At 51.6% G+C, this 25,137-nt stretch overlaps 1 protein-coding gene across 3 annotated transcripts in view; it reads left to right on the top strand.

The window, feature by feature from the left end:
• LOC118793946 (thyroid hormone receptor alpha-like) overlaps window positions 1-25,137 on the top strand; it is a 117,783-nt gene that overhangs the window by 70,464 nt on the left and 22,182 nt on the right. For all 3 annotated transcript variants that reach the window (XM_036552042.1, XM_036552040.1, XM_036552041.1), the window contains exon 3: window positions 19,301-19,580. In XM_036552042.1, coding sequence (XP_036407935.1) covers window positions 19,525-19,580 — 56 coding nt within the window. In that variant the 5' untranslated portion in view covers window positions 19,301-19,524. The remainder of the gene's footprint in view (window positions 1-19,300; window positions 19,581-25,137) is intronic.

Genomic DNA, 25,137 nt, shown 5'->3' with positions numbered 1-25,137 from the left:
GCCGCATTGTGGCTCAGTTTAAGAGGGAAGATTAAGAGGGAAGTGGGGTATTTAAGGCATTGAAGTGGGGTTTGCTCTGTTATAATATACATGTGTTGACCCAAAGGAAAATGAAATGTGCTCAAAAATTATTATTATAGTATTTTCAGAAATATGTTGTTCAGCAAATCAACATTTTTATGTATTAATGTAAAGCAGAAATATATAACAATATTTCAGAATGGCAGTAGTATTTCCATTATATTGATTGAGCTATAAATATACTCTATAATGTGTATTTCTGATGTTTTTTATGTGTTATTTTCATCTCGTCTTACAGATTTCATTTGTCTCTACACCTAGAAAATTTATATTAGTTAATTAGAGCTAAAACTAGAATGAAAGTTTGTAAAGAAACTTTGCATGAGAAATGGTTTGTACTGTATGAATTGCAACATTTACTGTAAGTACTGAAGTGATTTGATTGGTGCAGTGTTGTATGCAAAGGTGAATTTCAAAGCCTGATGAAGAGTAAGAAAATACATGGTAGGCTAGGAAGGGAATGTATTGGGTTGCAGTGGTGAACAGGGTAGGCAAGTATGGTAGGTGTTCATAATGCTAGCTTATTATCCAGTGTGTAAAAGTGACTGCAAGGTAGGGTAGGACCTTGCAAGGCATAATAAGGTAGGCCATAGTGTTATACAGGTTAATTGGGTCAGCGTATTATAACACTAATTAAATTAGTAGGCAAGGTATGGTAATTGTTAATAAGTATTTTTATGTAGCTTGAAATTGGTAAGCTATTTTTATTAGCTTACTAGCCATCGTAGTACTTTGCACGGTTTGAGTGAATGAAAGGATTAAGACTGTTAAAAATACCTTAGGCAAAATACATCTGCACGCAGTACAATATGGCATTTTCTTTCCACAGATTAAAAATTGTATAAGAAGTAGTTGGTTACATGTTCAGAAGAAAATAGAGAAGGGAAAAGTTCTGACAAATATTCGTTTCCACGCTGTTCACATGCTAACTCATGAAGCCAATCTGCTGAATTCCTTGGCTGTATCTATCATGAATGGTATGCTGTTGGGAATGAAGCACAAAAACAACACCCAAATATTTTATATCCACATGTAAATTACAAGGACTTATTTATGAACTGACATGCTGAAATGTAATTTAAAAAGTTACCAACCAGACTTTCCGTAATTTCTCCAATTGGTCAATTGATGTATGAGCGGTAACATTACAGAGCAAGTTAACATTTACGATTATATGTCTAGCTAATGGTATGTGCTTGTTTTGATATTGCACTTATTCAGTATGTGGTGTTAGATCAAAGCAGCTCAGGCTTGGTCCTGCCTGGCTGCAGTGGCTGTGGGCTTTCATTTTAGCCAGGAACTGAACCACATGACTCAACTGATCCTTCCCTTTGAGCCGTTTTAGTCTCCGTCCCCCCACTCTGAGATGTGTGCTGGTCAAGACAGCTGAATAAAACGCACCATTGCAGCGTTGAGTAGAGCGGCCCTGTAATTGGTGACCATTACTAAGTACAGGACACATTAAAAATGCTCATAGTCGGCGGCGATCAATTGGAAATATGTACTATGAAACCCATTAAGTACAAAATCGTTGACTTGGCCCTTGTTAAAGGAAATACCGCGCCGTAAATGCATTAACAACCAGTAAAGTAACTTTAGAGTGCTTTCACATACACCCACAGCTTTTGAGGGCTCCTCCATTTGCGCTTACAGTGCGGATGTTGGGGCTAATGTGAAACCTCAGTAAATAAGGGGCATTCGATTGCTAGCCCCCTCCTCGAAGCTGACAGAGTCCGTTGTGAACATATTGTGGGCAGGAAGCACGACATTGCGCGCCCCTCACGGCCGTTGGAGAGATCTGAGATCCTCTGATACACCCACTGAAAAGGAGGATGTATGTGCCTGAGTGACACACTCCCGCGGTTTCACTGCCACTACTTGCTTAAGTATTGACATGCTGCAATTGAAGTGTGCTTTTTCATGCAAAAAAACATGTACAATTGCATATAGACACGCACACACATGTGTATGTGTATGTGTGTGTGTGTGTGTGTGTGTGTGTGTATGTATTGCTTGAATTTTTTCTTTATGCTATCCAAGGACAAAATTACAGGGACACTTGTAAAGGCGCTCTGTTGAACTAGCCTACATGTAGGTTCAGCTAAAAGGCCACTTCTTCCTCCATTTAGCTAGGAATATGGCACAGTGCCCTGTGTGTTCCAGTTCAAATGCATTAATATAATCCCCTCTCAAAAGGTTTTAACTAAATACAGGTTGAAGAGAAGTGCTTTTCTTTGGTGTATAACAACTAGCAACATATAAGGTTACAAAGTGGTATCTATACATGCAGGAAGGTACAGCCCGATAAAATATCACAGATCACATTGCCACGAAAGAGTGAGGAGATGACTATGCTCCATCATCAAGCCAGGTTAGAATGTTCTGTCACTCAGCGTCCTCCACAGTACTCTTATTCTGCAACATTATGAGATCCATTGCCGGAGACCGCACCCCTGGAGAGAGCCGCTTATACCTGTCATGCTTGGAAAAAAGGAAATACCGTGAAGCACACTCGTGCTAGTTGTGAGCACGCTCAAGCAAATGGCCCTTGCTTGAATTCCTGGGCAGGACACTGCTGTGAGGCCCTTGACCAAAGGGTAGCCTTAATCGTTCCAGTAAACACCCCAGCATTTTTAATGGGTGCACAAGTCAAAGCCAGGCATGTAATGCCGAATAAGCAAATAAATTATGCATTGGCGAAAGCTGCAGTCACAATGCCGATGCACTTTGCAGTGCTGCTAGCCTGCCCTGTAATGTGCGCTCTAACGTGCATGCTACGCAGTCTGTCCGCCAAGATTATTACGCACGCGCTGTACGCCCGTTAAGTCTCTCGAGCGCCTCATCAGCCCTGGGAACTGTGGGCCCTCCTGAGCAAACCGCTGCAGTTGAATGTCAGCACACCCTTTGTGGTCAGAGAGTGGCTCTGTCCACAGGATGAGCGCAGTAAGGGACGTACTCAAACGGGGTGCGGTTGATGAAGCGGGCAGGCAGAGTGTATATGGGACCATCGCGTGCCAGGAGCCGCTGTGCCATGGGCTGAGTGCACCGGAGGAGAAGAGCGGTGGCATTAACTATGCAGATTTTGTGGGGGCCGGGTTGCCGCCATCATGCGCCGCGTAGAAATTAGGTCTGACAAGCCGAGTCTCGCTGAGAAGAAGAAGAAACTCCACCCACTCTTCCTGCCATAGAGAGAGGAGAGCACAGATCAGCAGTGCCTCTGAAACGTCCCAAACTAGAGCCAGCTCACTGACAAACAGGTCTCCTATTGCACTGGCTGGCTGTCACAATGTCAGTGTTTATCGTGGGGCACCAATTAATATTCAGCGTATAGGTCATTTAGCCATCATTATGCAAGGTGACCTCTTTAATTCCTCATTTGAGATTTATTACTATAGCTGAGACTTACTGGAGCAGCAACACTGTCTGCAGTAATATAACATGAATAGGAACCCAGACTCATTTTCCTCCTGGTCCTCCGGTGTAGTCTACTGCACACTGCCACCATACTGTGCGTCCAATTGGTTTGTCTGCCCTGTCCGCAGTTGGAACTCTAATGCTAGGCCTCCTGTCCAGGCCGCCATGAGAATGTGTCAGCCAAGGAATTGAAGGCGCAGACAGGCGTGATGTCGGCACAGCAGGCGGGGTTTGTAAAGCATCCCCAGTTACCGTCAGGGCAGCTGCGCACCTGCACCTTTTTTTTTTTTTTTTTGAAAACAGAACAACCTGGAACATGAGTTCACGGAGGAACTCCTGCCTACAGCTTCAAAGGAGCTCTGTGATCTCCTGACAGGAGAGAGAGAGGCACAGGAGAACAGTCAGATGTTTTATTTAGCTGATTTTGATGTTCCTTTCAGAAGCAATTGCTCGATGAAAGATATCGTTGGACACATGCGATGTTTGTCAATGAGTCGGAGGCTTTCCGCAGAGCGAAAACTCGGCGCCCGTGTGGATGCGGTTAATGCGGTGCGATTTGCGACGATTAGACCGCTATCGTGGCGGTCGTGGGAGCACTACGAAATCCGAATGAAACCCAAGTAAATTTGCTTCTCCCTAGCTGCTGGGAGTATTTACCCAGCGAAACGTGTTTTATGACCCCCAGTGGCACTGGACATGTTAGTGAGACTGAGTGGCGTTCTTATTAAGGCAAACACGCCATGGGTTAAAGGCCATTGAAAACAGAAGAGGGTGGTGTTTGGGGGGGGGGGCGGGTTATGTTACCATAGTGCTCTTACTGTGCAGAGTGCACTTGGAGGAGCTATTGCTGAAATTGACTGTTCCTTTAATTGACGTGCAGCTTTGAGTCTGACTTTACCTCAGCCACACTGGAGTGAAGACATCCTGTTTGCCTCAGATGACAGCTACCATTTCAGCAGTATAATGGCTAAATCAGCTAAAGCTAGAGACAGTTTTTTTTTGCTATGTCATGTTCATAAATGGCTGCTCAGAAAACAGTGAAAAACCTGTCTTTGAAAAACCTGATCACTTTTTTCAGATTCGTCGTCTTCCTATTTACCTGTTGGAAGGGTTATAGGAAAAGTGTGCGAGACCGTGCGGCCTTTCGGTGCACTGTTTTTGGTTTTCCATGGCGCATAAACGGGAGAAATGTGAGGCAAAGATCCCTTCCTTCTTCCTCCCCCACAAAATGGCCGCCGCTGCCTTTCTTCTGCAGCCAAAAGCTCCCGCTAGGTCCCGGCACATCCGGATCCCATTTGGATAAAGGCAGTGGTCCCCCAGGAAGTGAGGGGTATTAAAAGCTCATCAAAACATCAGGCAGCCCCCTGCCCCCCCTGGATGCTGGCTCCTGTGCTGATGGCCCCCTCTTTCTCTCCCTCTCTCTCCCTAATTCCCCGACGACCAATTTCCAGATCAAGGTGATTAGGAATGTTTAGCCACGGAGGAAATGACGGGAGAACACAGCCGCGTGGGGCGGACCTGTCTGGCCATTTGATCACCCGTGAGTTGCAGCCTATACAGTTTAGGGTCCGGTTGGGAGGGCGCAGCGGCGTCGCTGGCGTACCTGCGGCTGCCTCCCGCTGCGCTGAGCCTGCTCTTTTTATCACAGAGCGCGGCCGCAATTAAACACGGGGACAGATAAGATCGCGCAGTGGTTAAGTGATACGGCATGATAAGAGTTGCAGGGGGATTCGCGCTACGCGCTGTGGGACTGGGGGGCAAACGGAGTCGTTGTCCCTGCTGGGGTGGAAAGAGGGAGGGAATGGAGAGAGGAGATGGGGCAAGGGAGAGTCTGTGGCGGGGGGGAGGTGGGACGGGGGGATAAGTAGTGATCTCATGAGCCACTGTCACCACCGGACCAACACTAAACCAGTAAAGCTCTGCGGTCCTGTCACTCTCCCGAGAGGGGATCCAGAATGGGATTTTCACAGGGCCGTCCCAGCTACACATCACCGGGCACTGAGCCCCTCTGCACCCCCCCCCCCCCCCCACCGCACACCCCACGTATGGAAGATGAGCTGCATTTGTAGAGATTACCAGGCGTAAATCTTCTTTAATAACAAGCTTAAGCTGCGCAAGATTTCTGTCCGCTGTAAGCAGATTGGGCCAAAAAGCACGGAGCGTGGACAGCCGTACCATGCAGCATTATCTTATCACCTTATCTATGTACATTGCTGTGGCTTACTCTTGTCATTCTTTAATCTCGAACTCCGGGACGCTCGAAAGGGGGAATGATCGCACAAAATGACATCTTTGCCGGGAGCTGAACATGTCAGTGAGCAATTTTTTTTTTTTTGGAGACAGTTTCATTCAACGTCAATCTCTTCTCCAAAGGGAACGTCTCGCCGCGTGTGAGGGGTACCCAACGACTCTGCCGCAGAGTCCCGTATGGGATTGGAACCCCAAACTGTCATTTTTCAACTGCCAGGCCTAGTCAACGCTGTAGAACAGGAAAATGAACAGTGGCATCTGGCTCCTGTTGGCGATCCACCACTCCATGCTCGAGTGAAAAGGAAAATGGAGGCTGGGTCCTCTTGGGGCCGGCGCACTGAAGGAGGAAATGATCAGATAGATGTCCTTTAAAGGTTTGCGTAGGTTACCAGGTGTGCCCCTAAGGTTAAGCCTCCCACTCTCCCACCACCAAAGCAGTCATGGGAGGACATAACCTCTGCCATTGCAGCTTGCCAATAAATCACCAAACTATCATTGAATCTAGTCAGATGAACCTGTCCTCCTTCTAAGCTGCAGGGCCCCCTTATGGTGAGATGTTGGCACTGCATGGCTCCTGTCATATTCCCATTGTCATTTTTATGTGTAGAAATCCTACAGGTACAGTTCAAGTTGGCAGGATAATATATTAGTGTTTCCATACATGTTTTTATCTGTAGATAATGCTGTACTACCAGTACCATCCAGTTCCATCCATAGCAGGAATTAGCGGTTGGCGCCAAGCCATGTGAGTTGAAGTGGGTGTAAATTGTGTCAATTCAGTAACAACTGCATTAAAATTCCTTTTAACTACACGGGTAGAATTAAGTGCTATCATCTTTTTCTTTGGCTGCTTTCCATTGAGTGTAAGATTTGATTGTTTACCTCCAAGCGCACGCAATGAAATGTACTTGACTTCATGGGAGCCACTCGAGTGTCTGCTGTTAAGTATATTTGGAGCGGAAAGGACAGGTCCAGATGTCGATATCGTCAGCTCATTCCCCAGCAGCCACGTTAACGGCAACTCCAAAAACAAGGCCGCTCCTCCAGGAGGGACCCGAAAATTTGCATGAACGCTCCGTTGCGCGAGCTTGCCTCACAGGCTGGGGGGACGGCGGGGGATGGGAGGGACGGGGGCTGTTTAAAATGTGAACGGTGAGGGATAAATGAGGGGTCAGGGGGGCCGAAATGCCAGCACGGGACACACCCCTGTTCATTCCTCACGTGTCGGCCCGAAAACTCCTCTCTCCCCTCACTCGCCGTGGGAGCGTCACCGGAGGTGGTTTGTGCAACTCAATCTGGCGGCATTCCTCTCCTCGGACCAATCACGGCACAAGCTGCGCCACCCCGATCCCACCCCTCCCCACGCTCCCGCTCAACATGATAAATTGACTAAACAGAGAGGATTGGGGTAGAGCGTGTTTGCCTCTCTCCCCGCGGTGTTTGTTCGGAGCTTGTACCTGGGATTAAACTGGGACTGAACTTGGAGTCCTCTCCCTCCCCCCCTCGTTCCCCCTCCCCATTCCCCCTCCCCATTCCCCCTCCCCAAATATACTGTTGTTGCCCCGGTGGGCGAGTTCCGAGGCAAGAGTACACATGGAAAAAAAAACGGCTTTGTGAATCCAGTGCGGGAATAGAAGCCACGTAGAAATGGCAAATGCAAATACCACTCCTACCACTCCTCATTGTTTGTATCCCCCCCACCCAAACGCACATGCTCTGAAAATGAACTCTTATAGGCCGTATTCACAAGGGCCCCTCTGATATAGCCGTCCTCGCTCTGCCTGCAGTAACGCCACAGCTCCCTGAAGCGCCCGGCCCTTGCCGTTGCACAACTGCCTGTAGGACTAAATTAACATTTAGCTCTGTGACCTTTGAACCCAGGGGCCATAAAGCAGTGCCCAGCGGGGTGGACTTGCGCCTCCTGATGGAGGAGGGTGTTGAATGTCCTTCAAAATAGAATCCGCTTTACATAGCGTCCGTTCGGCGCGGGGTCCGGAGGGGGCGCGTTTATTGTCCCCCCGGGTACCCCGCTACGTATCCGAACCATCCCGTCGAGTCTGTTGCTATTCTCGATGCTCAGATCGCCGCGACGCGAGCGCCGAAAATAACCGCTTCGATAGGTTTCGAAACTGGGACACCGCTCAACATGTAAGTAATTGGACTAAAAGAAAGAGGGCCGTCAAACTTTGTCAGAAGAAGAAGAAAAAAAACGAGGTTGTTTACCTTTGGGGCATGTAGCATAGGGTCTGTCAATACTGCGAGGTACGCGCCGGTGGCGCCTATAGCTTCCGTGTTTTCCTCCAGCCCCCACCTGTTGCCGGTGGCTGCCCCGAGATACTGCTGTTGCAATAATCAACAGACCCAAAGCCTGACGAGGCACGTAGTGGGTAACTGTGAAGCGGGCAGAATGCTGTTTCACTCGTGTTCTGTGTCATATGCTTGAGACCAGTTGTTTTTGACATGTGTACAAAAAAAAAGAAGTCACTTTCGTGGGCTATATCTAGTTAGAAAGTTGTAAAGTTTACATCTAGCCCATTTTGAGAGGGCAAAATTCTCAAACTCCCATTTATCCCACATTTTTTGTGGGGCCGGGGATCGCTGAGTTTAAGTCAAAGTCTAAAAGCCACAACAGATCAGAAGGTAGTTTTTTTTTTCAGGTGGACGTGGTTGAGGTTAGAGGAAGTTATGAAAATTGAACAGAAAAAGGAGGGCATGTGCAAAGTGTGAGACCGAGAGGCAACACTGTGTGTGTGTGTGTGTGTGTGTGTGTGTGCGCGCATGCGCACGTGCGTGTGTGTGTGTGTGTGTGTGTGTGTGTGTGTGTGTGTGTGCGCGCATGTGAACGTGCGTGTGTGAGTGCACACCAGTATGCTACCTTTAAATAGGTGTGACACTCTGACTGAGGGATTGGGAGCCTTCCCCCGTGTCTGCTCTGCACAAAAGTCCTGCTTTCATTCGATCCACAAAAAGGCCATTTCAGTTCCTATTTGGTGTATTGCCAGGGGAGGGGGCCCTCCTTCCCAGCGGCGTGTCTTGAAGAATAGGTGTTGCGATACGTGCCTTTGTGGCCGTAATTAGCTCCTGCTGCGCCCCGCCGCAGAAAACGTTTCATCTATAAGCGGCACAAAAAGCCCCCAAAGCCAAGCTTTCAAGTCACGGCCCCCTGGCCATTGTTTGCAGCTTGATCGACCGTCAGAGATTATTCCGGTAAGGAAACTGAGGAGGAGAAGGAGAGACCCGCCCCCCCCTCCCCCCTCCTCGCCATACCCCTCCTCCTCCCTCCAGGGGAAACTGCTATCACCCCCCATCCCTGACGCCTTAACACCTGAGTTGCCAGGCAGCGATGGCCAGGGGGAAACGTTTGCTTGCCCGTCCCCCCGGGTGACAGCAGCGGTCTCCCCCTGTCACGCGCAAGCTGTCTCTGTGGTTTCTGTGCGGTGAGCTGGCAGCCTCCGTCCTCGCGCGGCAGATGGCGGGGTGGCTGGAAACCACACCCCTGCGTGGAACACAGGCGGCCGTGGAGCCCCAACGAGGGGCAGAGCCTAACCTTGGCTGATCGCTTTGTGTGCTCTGATGTTGGCGCACAAGAGCGACTGCATCCTGAGCCGTTAGCTGCCTCAGAGGCACGCCCAAAAGAGAGGGCGTGGCCCTGCGAGCGGAGACGGGCCGGCCGGTTCGCGGGAAAGCGCAGCACAGCGCGGAGCGAGGGGGATTCTGGGATACGAGCGATACGCGGCTGCCTAGGTGAGCTTTTTTGGCAGCGGCTCAGGCTGCCAGCGGGCGCTTTTTATGAATGGGGCTGTCAGAACGAGCGCCGCCGCGGAAACAAGGAGGGGGCATCCCCGGCGCGGGCGGGCTGAGCGCGCTCCGCAGCGAGGGATAACGACATCGCAGCGCTGATGCGTCCGCGCCAGCCTGCAGAGAGCTGGAACCCTTTCGTCACAGCGGACAACAGCAGCGTCAGCGGCTGCAACAGAGCTGGGCTGTAATGACTGCACATGGACGGAATCGCTCTGGATAAGAGCGTCTGCTAAATGCATGTACTTTAACGTAACGTAATGTAACGTTGCCCTGCCGGTACGCTGTTCCTCTCATCGGGCGTCAGCGCCTGTGGTGGTGTCTCTGCACAAAGGCTGCACACAGGGCCGTGGTACCGGGCGTACGCCCTCCACACGGGCTCAGGGTCACGTGACAGCCCTCGCTCCTTTCCCCGCGGCGGTGTCTCTGTGACGAGGGCCTCCCGTGCTCCGAAACAAAACCCGCTGATCAAACAAAAGGACCCGCTCATAGTCAGGCCCTGTAATTCAACATTCGGTTTGGGCCACACCTTTATTTTGTTCCTGCGGCAAGGGGCTGAAAAGCAAACTGGCGTTGGTTAAATGGCCGTTCGTTCCCAGCGCGGAGCAGGAACAGAGAGACACATATTTACATTTAAATAAACATACAGGCCCCACCGTACAAAGGCTTCCCAGCAACACAACCCTAAACAAACTCATTCCTTATACATGCGCCCAAACCAGTATATATTTATATATATGTGTGTGTGTATGTATGTATAGAGTTACATTGCATTTTGGCCCAGCTGAAAGGAGAGCAGAAAGCACACACAGGCAAACTAAAGCAAACAGAATGCTTTCAAATTCACGCACACACCAACCCGCTTTAAACCAAATGTTCACAGAAAGGGGCCCCGCTGAGAGACACGCCGGCCCAGCCTGGATTCCTTCTTCCTCCCAAACTCGGGGGGTGGCGGGGTGGGGAGAGAAAGGAGAGATCGAGGAGAAAGGACGCAAAATGAAAACAAGAAGAATGCAGTGGGGGGGGGGGGGGGGGCCGGGGGGGGGGGTGGGGCGGTGGGGGAGTGGGGTGGTGGTGCGGGGGACAAAAAGATTAAATAACTGTTTCAGTTTCTACCTGAGGGCATTTTGCCATGGATATACATCTCAGAGCCCTCCCGGCCCCTCCACATCTCCCTCGCTTCTCTGTCTCGTTTAAGTAGCTTTTTATTCTTCTGCTGCGTCTCATTTCCCCTTTGTATTCTTGCTGACTCCATATGGTAAGACACCTTTCGGGATGCATAGGAGTAGGGAGCCGACCATGTTAAGCGAGGGTGGGGGGTGAGGAGGGGGGGGGGGGGATTGTGGGAGGAGGCTCCGGGTTTTGCTGGTGGGTGGGGCGATAATCAGGACCGGGGACCACACAGGCACCCGCGGGATTGGCCGCCCCGGGTCCGCTCCCTTGCCAAGAAAATCACCCTCGACCGACAGAGGCTGCCAAGCCGACCGCCTTCTCCCCTTTCAGTGGGCGCAGCGTCCAACCAGAAGCAGCAGCGGGCCGCCTCTCCCTGTCCTGTTATTGAGGCGGCGGTGGCCGACAGCGGAGAGCCTGGCGCACATGCTGTCTCCCCCCCCCCACTCCGTATTCCTTTTATTGCTCATTACAGAGGTGGTGGAGATCAGAGGCTGAAGGGGCTTTTTATGTCGGGGGGGAGAGGATAATTGATGTGGGGAGTGGTATTTTTGGTCTGAGGGTGTGGGGTTGTAGTAGAGGAGTCTTGGAAGATTCTGGAAGAAATGCGTTTTGATGGGGGGGGTGTGTGTGTGTTTTTTCGGTACAGGCGCTAGAGGTGGCGAATTGTGACACATGAGGTCTGGGCTATCTTTAGTCTGAAAGAGCTTGGATAGCGCTGGCTGTTGGACAGGCACGGAGATCCAAGGAGCCGTTCGCTGTCTCTCGCCCTGGAGCCCTGCCCAAGGAAACCCCATGAACCTATCCTAATTTGTTGAGGTTTTTTTATATATATGTCTCTATTTATACAAGTAATTTGATTTGCCTGGGTGTTTATGTGCTTGGCCGGGCTTGTTTTCGCTTTGTTTGCGCTGTGGCTGGCGGCTGGCTCGTCGCCTTTTTGGAGCACAGGTGGAAGAATAATTGGCGCCCTTTCACCGTGCGGCTGATCACTCAGAAGCGCTTCCCATTTTTCAGTTTCAGGAAGCTGCTTTGTATAAACTCTGTGCGTGTGTGCATGTGTGTGTGTGTGTGTGTGTGTGTGTGTGTAGGAGCTTGCGGCGCTTTGCAAAGACGACGGTTTGTCAGTGTGTGTGTGCGTGTGGGTAGAGGAGGTGTTTGGGAGGTCAGTGTCATGGCAACCCCTCATTACTCCCCCCCCGTCCTCCCCCACCCTGTACACTTACGCAAGGCGCCCTGTCAACTTCACAAACAGCTGAGGCTGCCTGGCAAAGCTGCTGGCAAGAGGCAGAGTGGGCGGGGGCATGGGTGCGGAGAGAGTGCGCGGGGCCCTCCCGGAGGGGGGGGAGTTGGCACCGTCGCCGGGCTCCCGTGCACCGCAGGCACAGACGGGCAGAGAGCAGGCTGTCCCAGACGGCCCTGCCAGCCCCCGCCCCGTCCCCCACCCCCAGCCTTGCCGCGGTGTAAGCGACGCTTCAGGCTGCTGCCGTGATGATGTCACCGCCCTGGGAGCCCACGCCCCCCCCCCCCTCCCCGTGCGCAAGCACGTTCCGGCTTAATCGCGTTCGGGGATTCCCTCTTTTGTTGCCGCGGCAACCCTCCGTTTGGCAGCCCCATTCATAAAAGCCTGGCTGGCGGCCTGACCCGCCGCCAAAACCTCACCTAGGCAGCGGCGCGCTGCTGTAAATCACCCCCGCCCTCTCGCCTCTCGCCTCGCGCCTTTCGCCTCTCGCTGCGGCGGCTGCGCTCGGCCCGCGGCTCTCTCCCCACCGCGGGGCGGCCCAGCCCGCAAAATCGCAGCAGGGTTTGGCCGCTCCTCTCCTTTCCTCAATCCTCTTTTGGACGGGTAGAATCTCAAGGTGGGGGGGGGCTGTAGCGGGAGGGAAGAGGATTGAGTTCTTCATGCACAACCATCTGCCTCTGCAAGGCCTGGTCCCTGTGCTGTTCTCCTCTTCCCCCACCTGTTTTACCTCCCCCTCCCATCGCTTTTTGGCCGGTTTCCTGCAGTGCCGTTTTGGAACAGGAAGCTGACAAAAGGGTGCAAGACTTCGGCGTGACGCTGGGAGTTGTTTCTGGGGAAGCTGGACCTGACTGAATAGAAACGTTTGTTCTGCGGTGTTATGTCATCCTCCGAAAGCGCGCGTGTTGCAAAACTTGCAAACGCTCGCCTATCTTCAAGCCGTTGAAGTGGCAGCGCCGAAGGGGTCTGGCGTTACGGCGTCTCCCTGAATGTGTGCAGACTCAGCGGACTCGGCGACTACTGTAGCGGCCCGCGCGCCTTGCCTTGTGTTGCCACGGCGTCTTCCGGTGGCGAGCCCATGATCGGAGCTGTTTTGCTTCATCGCATAATACCGTACATTTTAAACTCCCTGCTTCCCTCCCCAGCATGTGGAAATAACAGCATCTGGTTACAGGGACACAACATAAAAGCTTACATCTTTTACAGAGTGTTCCTGAGATGTGGCAGGACTCCCACCCCCCCCCCCCCCTTAGCTGCGGTAGGCGGTGTCTCAAAGATTTGTGTCTGGTATTTTTTACAGTAGGGACCCTCCTCTTTTTCCCAGGAGAAACACATGGCCTGGAAGGGTGGGGGTGGGGGGGTAGGGTGGTTTGGGGGGTTTTAGATGTTCCTTCCAAGACTTCCTGTGTAGGTTAAAACTCTGCAAATATGAAGTCACCCCTATGTTGTCTGCAAGTTAGACACTCCCTATTATGGCGCAGAAATGTATATGAAAAGGGCTGGAATGGTTATCTTGAAAAAAAGAGAGAGGGAAAATAGCACAACTGTCATCTTTCTTTTTAAGGTGGACGTGCGAGGCAGACTTCCCCCGAGAGAGGCTTTTGCTTAGAATACCGTTGGATCTGCAATAGCTTTCCATCTGCAGTTGCTGGATTTGTGTCGCCGTTGAATAGGCCGATTGTTAGGGATGACCGTTCTACCTTAAAAAAAAAAAAAGACAGACCGGAGGAAAGGGAGGTAAAAGGGTCCAATTTGTTTTTCAAGCACGGTCACATTCTTGGCAGTGTCTGAGCATGTCTTCGCCAGCACGGGTTAGAAAGTGAGGGAGACAGCTTTGAGCCCAGCTCGAGTTTTGCTCGACGCTCACGGAGGAGGTTAGCTGATTTTCCGCCATTTTCTCGGCTCTCTGCCTCAGCGGCTCCTCTGCCTCTCCCTCCCCCCTGGCTCCCCGAAACACCTCTCAAAACCCTGACATGACCTCTCTCCCCCCCACCACTGTCACCCCCAAGGGACGCTTTAGGCCAGTAGTTCGCCTCTCTGTCTTCTCTGCCCTGGCCAGAGCTTTTGACGAGGCGTGATCGTCAGGCACCTCAGAGGGAAACCACTGATCTCAGAGGAGAGGCAGCCTCCGTGCTCAATTGTCCTGGGAGAATGGAGTGATGATTACAGTTAGTCTGGAGCTACTTTTCCAGCAGCCTGGTGCAGATCTGATCCTCTTACTCTTCCTGAAGGCCCAGGTTTGTGGTTGGAAAACACAAGCACTATCAGGTTTGCAAAAATATTGATGATGCATGATATATTTATTGTTTGCTTATCATTAGCCCGGGGGCAGAAGTAGGAATATTAGCCTCCTCCTTTACTTAATTGTCTTTCGGTCACATCGGAGTGTGTGGATTAGAGTTAGCCTTGTGAGCGAAAACACGGTTAAAAACACGCTTTATTACTTGCAGCGGCAACACAGAAAACGGATGGAGGCCACAGAGCCTCGATCGAGCGAGAACAAACGCCGCTCTGGATCTCAGTACGACCTTGTTTGAAATCCGGAGGAGAGAGATGGGGGGGGGGGGGGGGAGAAACAGACAAGGGGGGGCCGGGGGGGGGCTGAAGACTAATGAGGGAAAGGGAGAGAGATAACAGGGAAGGAGCGTGTGAGAGGGGCGAGCGGGACGGGGGCCGTCGGTGGGCCTCCCATCTGAATAATCCGAAGGGAAGGGATCCCACGCCACGGCCGCGCCCGCCGCCCCCTCTGCAAATTATTACAAATCGGGCTCGTCGTCTGCTAATCAGCCAGGCCCTTCCCATGAGTTCAGGGTTAGGTTGCCTCCCAGAGTTCCCTGGGAGAAGGGATGTGGAAGGGCATTCGTCCCATTGGATGAGCTAAGGCACATTTACATGTATATTTGCATTTATTCACTTGGCAGACGCTTTTATCCAAAGCGACTTACAAGTGAGGCAGAGTACAACTCAAGCGAAAAGTCATATAAGGAGTCAACAATATTAGAAGCTCTGCATCCTTGCCAGGGCCTCCCAGGGTAGGCTGGAGTGTTGTTCATGTAGCCTGCCGCCGCTACGTCGGTCCAGCCGTAACGCAGGAAGAGCGGAGAGGCTTGCTGTACATTGATCGATGGACAGTATCTCACTGCTCCCCTCAATGTAAACAAGCCGGCTGAGATATGGAGAGGGAGAGGGAGAGGGTCAGGGTGGGGGGGGGTTGTTGGAGGAGTGGTCGCGTGGGAGGGAGGAGGGGGGTGGGAAATGGAGGTCCATCTCTTTGGCAGCGGTCCACAGCCATTAAAAGGAAGATAAAGGCTAGCTGACTGGAAATTAACTTTGCATTCATTGGCCTGACGTACAAATAAGCCTTAAACGAGTCTTATAAGTCTGGCGGAGTGGTGGTGCCAGACTCATGACCAGACGGTAATGACTCACGGTGTGAGTCGCGGGGCGCCGCCGCGGTAGCCTGTTAGGCACGCTGTCCCCTCACTGACATTCCCTCACTCAGAACGCAGCGGTGTCAGGGCCTGGATTTAGGCCTCTGCTAAATTAAGTCCAGCAAAGTAAGCACAGCGGCAGTGTAGCGTTCTGAAACCTGATCCCTTCACATCATGCCGTGCCGTGTGCTGTAGAGCAGGGGTGTCGGTGCGGCCCCCCGGGGGTCCGAGCTGCGGTCTGATCGGCGTTGGCGTGTGGATCGCGAGTCGTCGCTGGCCTCAGCCATGAGATAATCGGGCGCTAATTGGAGGATTCCGAGAAAAGCCGTAAGAACTTGCTCTGTGAGCCCCGCTGCGGCCACCGGCCCCGACCTCGATTCTCCCCGGGATAAGAGCGACCGCCTCCCCCGGAGTGACCCTGCGCCCTTTCCCGCATCCCCGACTTCGTGAAAGACGTGCGGAGAGCGTCGAAACTTCTCCTGAAGGACGGCCGTTCTTTCGAGAGGGGGTGTTTTAATCCACTTTTTATTATCGCGCTGCGCCATGCGGCCCACTAGCTATTCTCTTTTATGCATTTTTAAGCACGCAGTTAAAGAAGGCTGCTTGCGTCGCTCTAAGAAAGCCTAATTAAAAGCACTGAGCAGGTGGAGAGGACTTACAGAGGAGTGGGGCGGGGGGATGCGGTGTGGATTTGCTGTAGGAGCTTGAAGCGGGGGGGGGCTCTTGGATGTATGCACGAAGCAGGCGCACCGGTTGAGCGGCACGTGTTGGAGCGCCTCAGCAGCCAGAGATGCAGGCCTGGGCACCCCACTTCCTTCTGCTCAGCAGGCTTCTGCCATGTAAAAAGCCCTAAACGGCCCCCACACCCCCATTTTTAAGCCTGAAGGCATGCACAGCGCTGCGTTCTGCCTCACCTTCGGGCAGTATTTCCTGCTTACCTGCACTTAATCCCCACCTTTTAGAGGGTGTCTGAAATACAACCCAGATAGGAGTTTTATGTACCCTGTTCAGGACTGGATGACTAGTGCGGGCCTCTGTTTGCAGACCACCATGTGGCCCCCGTATTTTTTTTTTTTAACCTCGTTGCGCGACTGTAAATGTTCAAAAGCTTTCTCGGTGCCCATTGTGTTTTTTTTCTTCCCGTTTTATTGACGGCTGATTACTCGCGGGGTCAACGGCGGGCGCCGTCCCGCGCTCTCTCCCCACCCCCCCGCGCCGCCCGGGGGCCACTCTGCCGCCGCCCATGTGACGGGCCACCCGCGTTCGCATCATCCCGCTTGCCTCCCTCAGAGGCAGGAGTGTTCTCACGGCGCCCGCGTCTCCGCGGACGGCTCCGCGCCGCGCACACACACGCGTGCATCGGCAAACGGCAGGGCGGGAATAAAAACGGCCTTTTAAGGCCTCTCCTCCTGACCGGGAGGCAACTTGAGGACATCGACGCTTGTTTTTGTTTTTTTTTTTCTCTCTGTAAAATGCTGCTTTGTCCACAAAGATATAAGACAGAGACTGTTTTCACCCAGGATTAGGCCACATCAGCCTGCAGGGCCAGGCGAGGTGGGGGTGGGGGAGGGGGGGCGTGTTAAAAGTGGAAAGGATCAGGGCGTAATTGGGGCACTAACTTTATTCAGAGTTCTCACGGTAGCTGAGTGTCAGTTACAGTTCTGCTTTGTGGTTGTATTCTGTTCCCCGTCAGATCCTTGTTCAGGCACAATGGAGACGGCATGTCCGTCTGGTGGTAGAGTTTGGGGGAGCTGTCGGGATACCTGGCCGTGTTGGAAGCTATAGAGGCATTACCCATTGACAGTTATTCGCTGGGAAAGGTGGCGAAGGTGGCGATAGCAGGTTTTCAGTGTGTGGGAAGTAACTGTCATGACATCCTATCGCAAGAGGTTGTTCTGAAAGCCTGCCCAGTGGGGCCCCTTGTGGTAACCGCTGGAACCACCCACTCAGACTGTTCCCCGACTGAACATTTGCGTGGGGTGGGCGGGGGGGTGCTTTGCGCACACAGGTGTAAAAGCTGAACAACAGCCCTTTGGTTCATATGAACTCTGAGCATGTGTCAGGCTCTGTGAAATAGAAAAGAAGCGATTGGTTTTGGATTACAGTTTTATGTATGTACACAGTACACACTTCGTGCAAGCATACACACATACACGGACACCTATAGACACACACGTATGTAATCTTAAATAGTCTTAATACTAGTGTGCCACACTCTCATGAACTTAGGACAACAAATTCAATAAAATGCCTAAATGCTAACTGCTGTTTAAGTCCCAGCCCCTTGAACAGTGCCTCTTACTTAGCGTGTAGCACTTCACAGAGGAAGTTGTAAGCAGCACCGCGTTTAACCACAGGGTTCACTCCCCACTGTACAGGGCAGGGGGGTAAGAAGTTGAACAGGACATCTGTGCAGGGAGACAGGACCCCCACCCCCCGCCCTCTCTCTCCAGGCCTCCTCCTGCACCCCCCCGCGTCCGTCTGTCACCTGCGTCATCCCGCTTTGAAAAAATAAAAAAAGGCCCAGGTTCACCGAGTACATACCCCCCCCCGCGCAGGATGGGATCGTCCGGGCCCGGCGGGCCAGATTGGGTGCGGGGTGCTGACTTACACGCGCAGTAAATTCTGCTGGAAGTTCGTAAAACAAACCCTGAACCCGCCCCGGCGACCGCCTGCACTGAAGCAACTCCGCGCGGTTCAGGGTCGCGTTTGACCGGCCTCCGGCTGGAATTATGGCCTGCGAAGCTAGCACCTCGTATCAAATTCACCAAATCAGATTTATTTCCATTAGACAAGTTGTTTACCTCTCTAACTCTTGCGCTCAGCCCTCTCTCCTCCCTCCTTCATGAACCGAATTCTACACAGACAGGTTTAGTGTCATTTTCTCCTACCAGTCAATTTTAGCACTTTAGCAGACAGCGGATTCACATGAAATGCGTTCCCACGTTGTAAGAGATAATTAGACCAAACCTGCGATGGTGAATATGAATTCAGTTCATAATCTATCAAAAATATTAGTCATTAAACTTTTCAAATATTTCCCTTGCTGGCAATATTTGAAAAGTTAAATGGGGTATAGAAGCTCTCCTCTGGCAAAATACTGTGCCGTGTGTGCCTCAGGTAACATACTATTTTGTGTTGCGGTAGGAATTTTTGACACTGGAGTGAAAGATGGCAGCTCTAGGGCGATGCGTGCCAGTTCCCTCGATTTTGAACGATTAGCAGTTTTATATTAATGTCACGACAAGTCTAAACCAGCTTATCCTCGCTGTAGCGTTTTAATGGTTTAAGTGGATGCCGGGGCTCTGATTGTGTTTTCTGAGCCGGCCTGTGTCTCCTCGCATGACTCCGGCGCGCTCCTCGGCAGCCCTGCCCCGGAGTGGCTTTCGCCCCCCCCCCCCCCCCCAGCACCGCGACACGCCGCAGGATTAGGGCTCGGCCAATGCACCGGATTCCTGGAAAACCCGGGCAGATTCAGCGTTCCGGCCTCACGTGCGCGCACATATGCAGAACCAGCCTGGCGGAGATAGGCTCAGCTCTCTAACACACACACGCGCGCGCACACACACACACACACACACACACGCATGCACACACGCTCTCGTCGTGGCTGCCGGGCTGACGCCGAGCAATGCGCTGACTCCCACGCATGTATTGCACGCACGCGCGCGCATGTGCGCGGACCCGTTCCCAAATGCAGAAGCGCTCTCAGCTGACACCAGTACTCGTCCTGTTGCGCGCCGCTCACGCTGACATTGTTTTGTCTTTTCTGAGAAATCTCAGATCCGGTCAAACAAAACAAGGTCGAAACCTCTTCCCTTTTCCCCCCCTCGGGTTTGCGCTGAGGACCCTCCTACCCAAGTACAAATGCAGTTTCAGTTCCCTCCCCTCACCGCGTCTCTTTTGTCTCCCGCAGGTTTCCTTCGATTCTCTCGGCGGTGTCGCTCGGTGCCAGGATTCCGGAGTCAGCTCGCCCGCCTGTCTGATGCCAATCGTGAGGGCCACCGAGGAGACCTCGACTGCCGCGACCCTGTGATGTCCGCGCGCTGACACGCTGCGACCTGCGAATGCCAAGTGAGCATCCGAGGGTGGGGCCCGCCTCAGTCTCGCGTGATTGGCTGCTGGATGGAACTGAGGTGAATGGAACACATGCCCAAGGAGCAGGACCCTAACCTATCAGAGGGAGACGAGAAAAGGTGAGGCCCGCCGATCGAAGCTGTGTGTGTGTGTGTGAGTGTGCGTGTGCGTGGTTATGAGCTCGCAGGTATGAGTTTGCATGTGTCGTGACTTTGTGCGCTCGTGTGGACACGTGTGTAGGGGGAAGGTGTGTGGGTAACGCTTTCCTCATTTCGTCATCCTCTTCTCTGGGCATGTCTCTCTGCCCCTCCTTTCCCTCAGCCTTTCCCACTTTCCCCAGCTTCTATAGCTTCCATTTCCCATGCTCTCCTAAAACGTTACTCCTCCCACCTACAATGAACCCGCATCGCTCCCCGGTACCTATACGTGCGCCCCTTTGGTCAGCTCGAAACGGGGTGAGGGGCCAAGCGGGGCGTCTGAACCTCCCCCAATAATGCAGGCCTCCCAGGGGCTTTCCAAAGCCCACAGATCGCCAAGCTCTATTCCCCTCCGCTGACGACGTGCTAGGTCTGGACTCTTTTTTTTCCCCACCCCAACAACTGAAGCCTTTCTAAGCCAATCATCTAAAAAAAAATAAAAAATGCTCTTCCAATTTCCCACTGCCCGGAAAACAGAACGGCTCTCCGGCTGCAAGGATCTAGGCGGGGGCCTGTCTCGAATCAGAGTGCAGACCCGCCCTCCCAAACTGTAATTACCAAAGCAGGAGCCGGCTGGCGGGTCCCGCAGAGAAGGGCAGAATGGAAGAAGCTCGGCGGGGAGAGGGCGGCCATCGCCGGCTTTTGTTATCTGCACAATCGGCGGTCGAGTGGGCCCTGATTGCATTGCGGCGGCTCCAATCCATCACAGCCTCGCGGCTTCTGTGAGGCGGGCGGCTGGCGCGAAGTTTACCGAACGCGACTTCACAGTCGATCAAATTAAATGACCTGACTGACCGCTTCGTGGGTACTCCCCCCTCTCCGTGTTCTCAGGACGGTTGCGCATGTGTGTCACGGTCGTTCAGGGGTTGGTTGAATTAATGGCAAAAAAAAGCTGGTAAATCAGAACTCTGTGTGCTTGTTTTTGTGGAGACATGCAAATGTGCATGCGTGTGCAAATGGAGTGATACGCTTCCTTTGGCGTTCGATGTATTTTAAGACCGGCCAGGTCACATGATCTTAAGGGTGAAGATTGGATTACATGTTATGGTGTCAACAATGATACAGTTGACCCCCACCAAAATAAAGAGAAAAATAATGTAAAATAAAGATAAATCATAAATGTTAGAAAGCAGGATGTCTCAACACATTTATGGATGCGATAAGCCATGCTTCACAAGCAGGAAGCATGACCACACCACAGTAGCTGTGGGGGTTATGTGTGTGTGGGGTCTGAGAGGGCTGTCCCTCCCCCCAATCTCCCCACCTCCGGGCCCCCGGTGTCATCTAACGGGCCCCGTTCCTCCTCTGCCGCGGGTGGGGGGGCGGAGGTTGGAATGGGTGGAGGGGCGTGATTACGGTCGGCACGGCGATGGACACCCTCCCGGGAATGCGGGCCCTGAAAGCTGTCACCGGCGCGGGAACAGAGACAGGCAGATGTGACAGCGGGGCAGCGGGGGGCCCGGTCGCGCCATCGCCCAGGACGGCCTGTCAGGCGAAGGGGGGGGTGGGGGGGGGCAGCGTGTAAAAATAGCGCCTCGCGTTTGCTCCCGCGCTAATTAAAGCCGCGGCGTTATCTAAGATCAAGCGGGCCACGCGGCGGGCGGGCTGGCGGGCCGAGCCTCAGCCACGCAGAACCGGCCGTGATTAAGCGCCGGGCCTGGCTGTAATTAAAACCCATCCCCCCCAGGGGGGGGTTTGCTTTCCTTCATTTGTTAGCGTGATCAAAAGTGCGTTTGCGGAGCTTCCCAGAAAGAGCTCCCAGATTTCAGCCTCTGCCTTATTGTTCCATGCTGTCATGTGGATGATGTTATGAGGTGCAATGAGCTGTTAGGAAAGTTTGAATTGCTCGGCTTTGCCCCCCGCGTGAAAGCCAAAGTCCAGGCTGGAAAACTTGTTACTGCACAATTCCTGCCATTGAAAGTGGTGCCGAAATGTTTCGTATCCAGGGTCTGGTGTCTGAATGGACCGGTGTATAATAGGAGGGATTGTGGGTGACAGAGGCTTAGCCCACCCGCCCAGTCAGAGAAGAAGGGTGTTTGACCGGCTTTGCCCTGTTCCCCTCCCTAATATGTCAGGAGAGGCACTGGGGAGTCCGGTGTAGACGGAGGAGGAGATGGAGGGAGTGAGCACAGGTGATGGAAGAATGAGGGAGAGAGAGAGAGATGTGTGTGCGCGATGTGGGAGAGATTAAAGAAGCTGAGAATGAGGGATTAGGGGGAGGGGATGCCTCGGAGGGACAGGGGGGTGGCGGGTGGGGGGGGGGGGGGGGCAGGGGGGGGAGGCTGTAACAGCAGGAAAGTAGGGGACAAACAGGGACACGTCAGCGTGTGACGACAGCCCGGGGATTGTCCTCACCGGGGTTCGTGGTCCGCCTTCGCACACGTGTGTGCATGTGCGTGCCGGCACATCTCCTGGCCCCGCCCCTGCCCCTCTCCTCCGCTCTCGGGCCTGCAGAGAGCGCTCTGAAGCAGCTGCATCATGCCTGTGAACACTGGAGGATTCTGCTCGCAGCGGAACTGTGAAATGTGGTTTGTCCCAGATCGACCCATTGGAAATCCATTGGTGGGCCTTTGTGTTGGAACTGTCACATCTGTCACTGGTGCCTATCTCCCTCCCACAAAGAGTGTTATTATTATTATTATTATTATTGCCGTTTTGGTTCTTCTCCTTTATCTTCTTCATCCTTTCTGCCTCTTCTTATTATTATCAGTAGTACTATTATTATTGATAACACCATTATTTATTTGGTAGACACTAATGTTCAGACTCAAGGGCATGGTGGCATGAGTACATTGCAAGAGCAACAAGTAAACATCAGACGTAGAAGGTTAAGCTACGTAAGGTTAAGCTAAGTAACGATGCTGTAACAAAATAAGTGCCCGTTTTTTTTTTCAATTTACACTTTGTGCTTAAAAATGCTCACAAAAATCTCATCTCATAGCATGGACGCATGGCCCAAAATGTAACCATAGGATGACCATTATTTCACATCATAGCACTACGCTTGTAGTCTAACAGCTTAACAGTGATTTGTGGTAGAGATATTACATCCAGGCCCGGGGAGCAAAGATGGTGTCTGCTCAGGTGGGTTTTGGGTTTGTCCTATAAAAAAAAAAAAAACGGCACCGGTGATCAGAGGTTCTGCAGCTGTGATGATTGCGTGCAGCTTGTCTCACCTCGTGATGGCCACCAAAGTGAAGTGACGGTTTGGAGCCGCGTGCCCGCAGCTGGAAGGAATTGCCAGAAGCCCAGAGGTCAAGCACAGTTTGCGCAGAGCTGTGAAGTCTGATGATGGATTGATGGTAGGGAGGAGCTGTATCCTCGAATGCCTCGTAGTCTCGCTGCTGGGACTCGAATTTGGAGCGATCCGCGGTCAGTAGGCAGCGAAGGGAGATAAGGAGAGGCGAGACATGGGTATTTTTAGGGAGGCTGAATGTCAGCCGAGTTGCAGCTCTGTCAGTGCATTGAAACAGTGTAAAGGTAAGGGCAGGGGGGCCAGTGAGAGGGGAGTCGCTTTAGTGTAGGGCCCGGGCCAGCATCTGGGTTGAGTAGGTCGTGAGAAGTGGATGCATTCTTCTGACGTTGCTGAGGAAGATTATACACAACGGGGTCTTCAAAGCAGTGCTCTGTGCGAAGGAGAGCTCGTGATTGAGGGTGACACCACCGTTCTTGGGTGTTTTATGAGGGGGGATAGCGTATAGCTGTCTGTGGAGTTTGTGGAGCGGTTTGGAGAGTAGAATGTTTGGCCCGGTGGGGAGTCTGTTTCGGATAAATTGAGATTCAGGTCGTTCTTCGACATCCAGGAACAGAACCGTCTGATGCATGTGGCAACACACAAGGACGCCTGTGATTAAAGGAGGGAGGAGATGAAGGAAAGCAGATTGAGATGAAGGGGGTGAGATTGTTTAAAGGAGCGGAGGGGGAAGACGATTCGTTAAAAACTCTCCGTGTGCGAAGAAGTGCTGTCTAATGTCAGTGTGAAATTCACTTTGAACTAAGTTCCATTTATGCCCTCTGGTTCTGCTGACAGAATTCATCCCCAGATAGCTTCTGTGGCCTCCTTCTTCTGAGAATAAATAAAAGAAGTGCTTTAAGCCTCTCTATACGTCTCACTTTAAGACTGGGACCTGTCTTGTTGCTCCTCTCTGTGTCTTTTCGGGGGCTTGTATATACTTTCTGTTGTGTGGTGACTAGAGCCGTATTCTAAATGTAGTTTAAATAAGATATTGTTCAGTTTTACAACTACCCTGTTTGACTTGCCTCCAGTTTTACTACCACCTCCTTTCACTGTTTTGCTGGCCTGATATGTCAGACGGTATTCAAGAAAAACAACACATCCATGGACATCCGTGAACATCCACCCTGATCAGATGCGATCCTTCTTATTGTGGCTGGTGGTACTGAAGTGCTGAAGCCAGTTTTGAGGCCACCTGGTGATTGCTCCCTCGATTTCTACAGTTTTTCATTTCACTATGAGTTCGTGTGATGCTATACTGAAGGCTTTTTGAAAATCCAACTGTGTGATGTCATAAGCCTGATTGGAATCAAAACTTGTCTAACTTCCTAAATATAGAGGGTTAGTTAAACATGATCTGTCCCTTCGGAATCCGTGCAGGCTATCCATAATAATGCCATTTTTATCCAAGAATAACTATAACTCATCCCTAGTAATGAATTCCAATGTTTTGCACGAGATGGACATACATCTGCAGTTTTCCAGGAGCAGTGCAATCCCTTTTCATATAGATATATTCATATAGATATAGGCTCAATATTGCCTTCTTTCTGAATTTATCCAGTTTTTGTAGGCTGCCTAAAGAATTCTGTTTGTGATTTGGAGGATATCTCATCAAATTCTTCAAGAAGCCCTGGATATAGTCTTGTCAGGGCTTGCTTATTTATCTTATTTCTTTATTATAGTTTTTTTCCCGTACGTCAGTGTCCCTTAATTCAATATTATCAACCACTTCCTGTGTATCGTTATTTTGTATTTACACGCCTGAGGACTTTTCGGTGCTGAAGCTCTCGACAATGTATTATTGAGCCCTCTCCCTATTTTTAATACAACTAGCCTCATTTTAGGCTTTCCTTTGCCCGCTGCAGTATTGGAAAAGGGTGCTGTTTGTGTGTTTGTTTAGACATCCAAGGCAATTTCCTCCTCAAAAGCCATTTTAGAGCCTTTTTCAACCTTGGAGGAGGCAGCTTGTTCCTCCCCTAAACAATGTATTATACAGTATTTCATAAAGTTTCTCCTTCCTTTGTAAACTTGCACATAAAGATTCATTTATTAGTTGTGGAGGATGTTTGTTCATGTTATTTTCACCTGGTTGGGGAGCGTGTGTGTGTGTGTGTGTGTGTGTGTGTATATTTCTTGAGAATAGCTCATTCTTTTGAGTGTGCAATTTTTCTTTGCAGTTGTGCCATCTGAAAGCAGCCCCCCCGTCTACACTATTATCACTGTTTGCTCTCTCGTAGTTTT

This window comes from Megalops cyprinoides, chromosome 19 (genome assembly GCF_013368585.1).
Source record: "Megalops cyprinoides isolate fMegCyp1 chromosome 19, fMegCyp1.pri, whole genome shotgun sequence".
NCBI classification, from domain to species: Eukaryota; Metazoa; Chordata; class Actinopteri; order Elopiformes; family Megalopidae; genus Megalops; species Megalops cyprinoides.
This window is presented reverse-complemented; position numbering and strand designations above follow the sequence as displayed.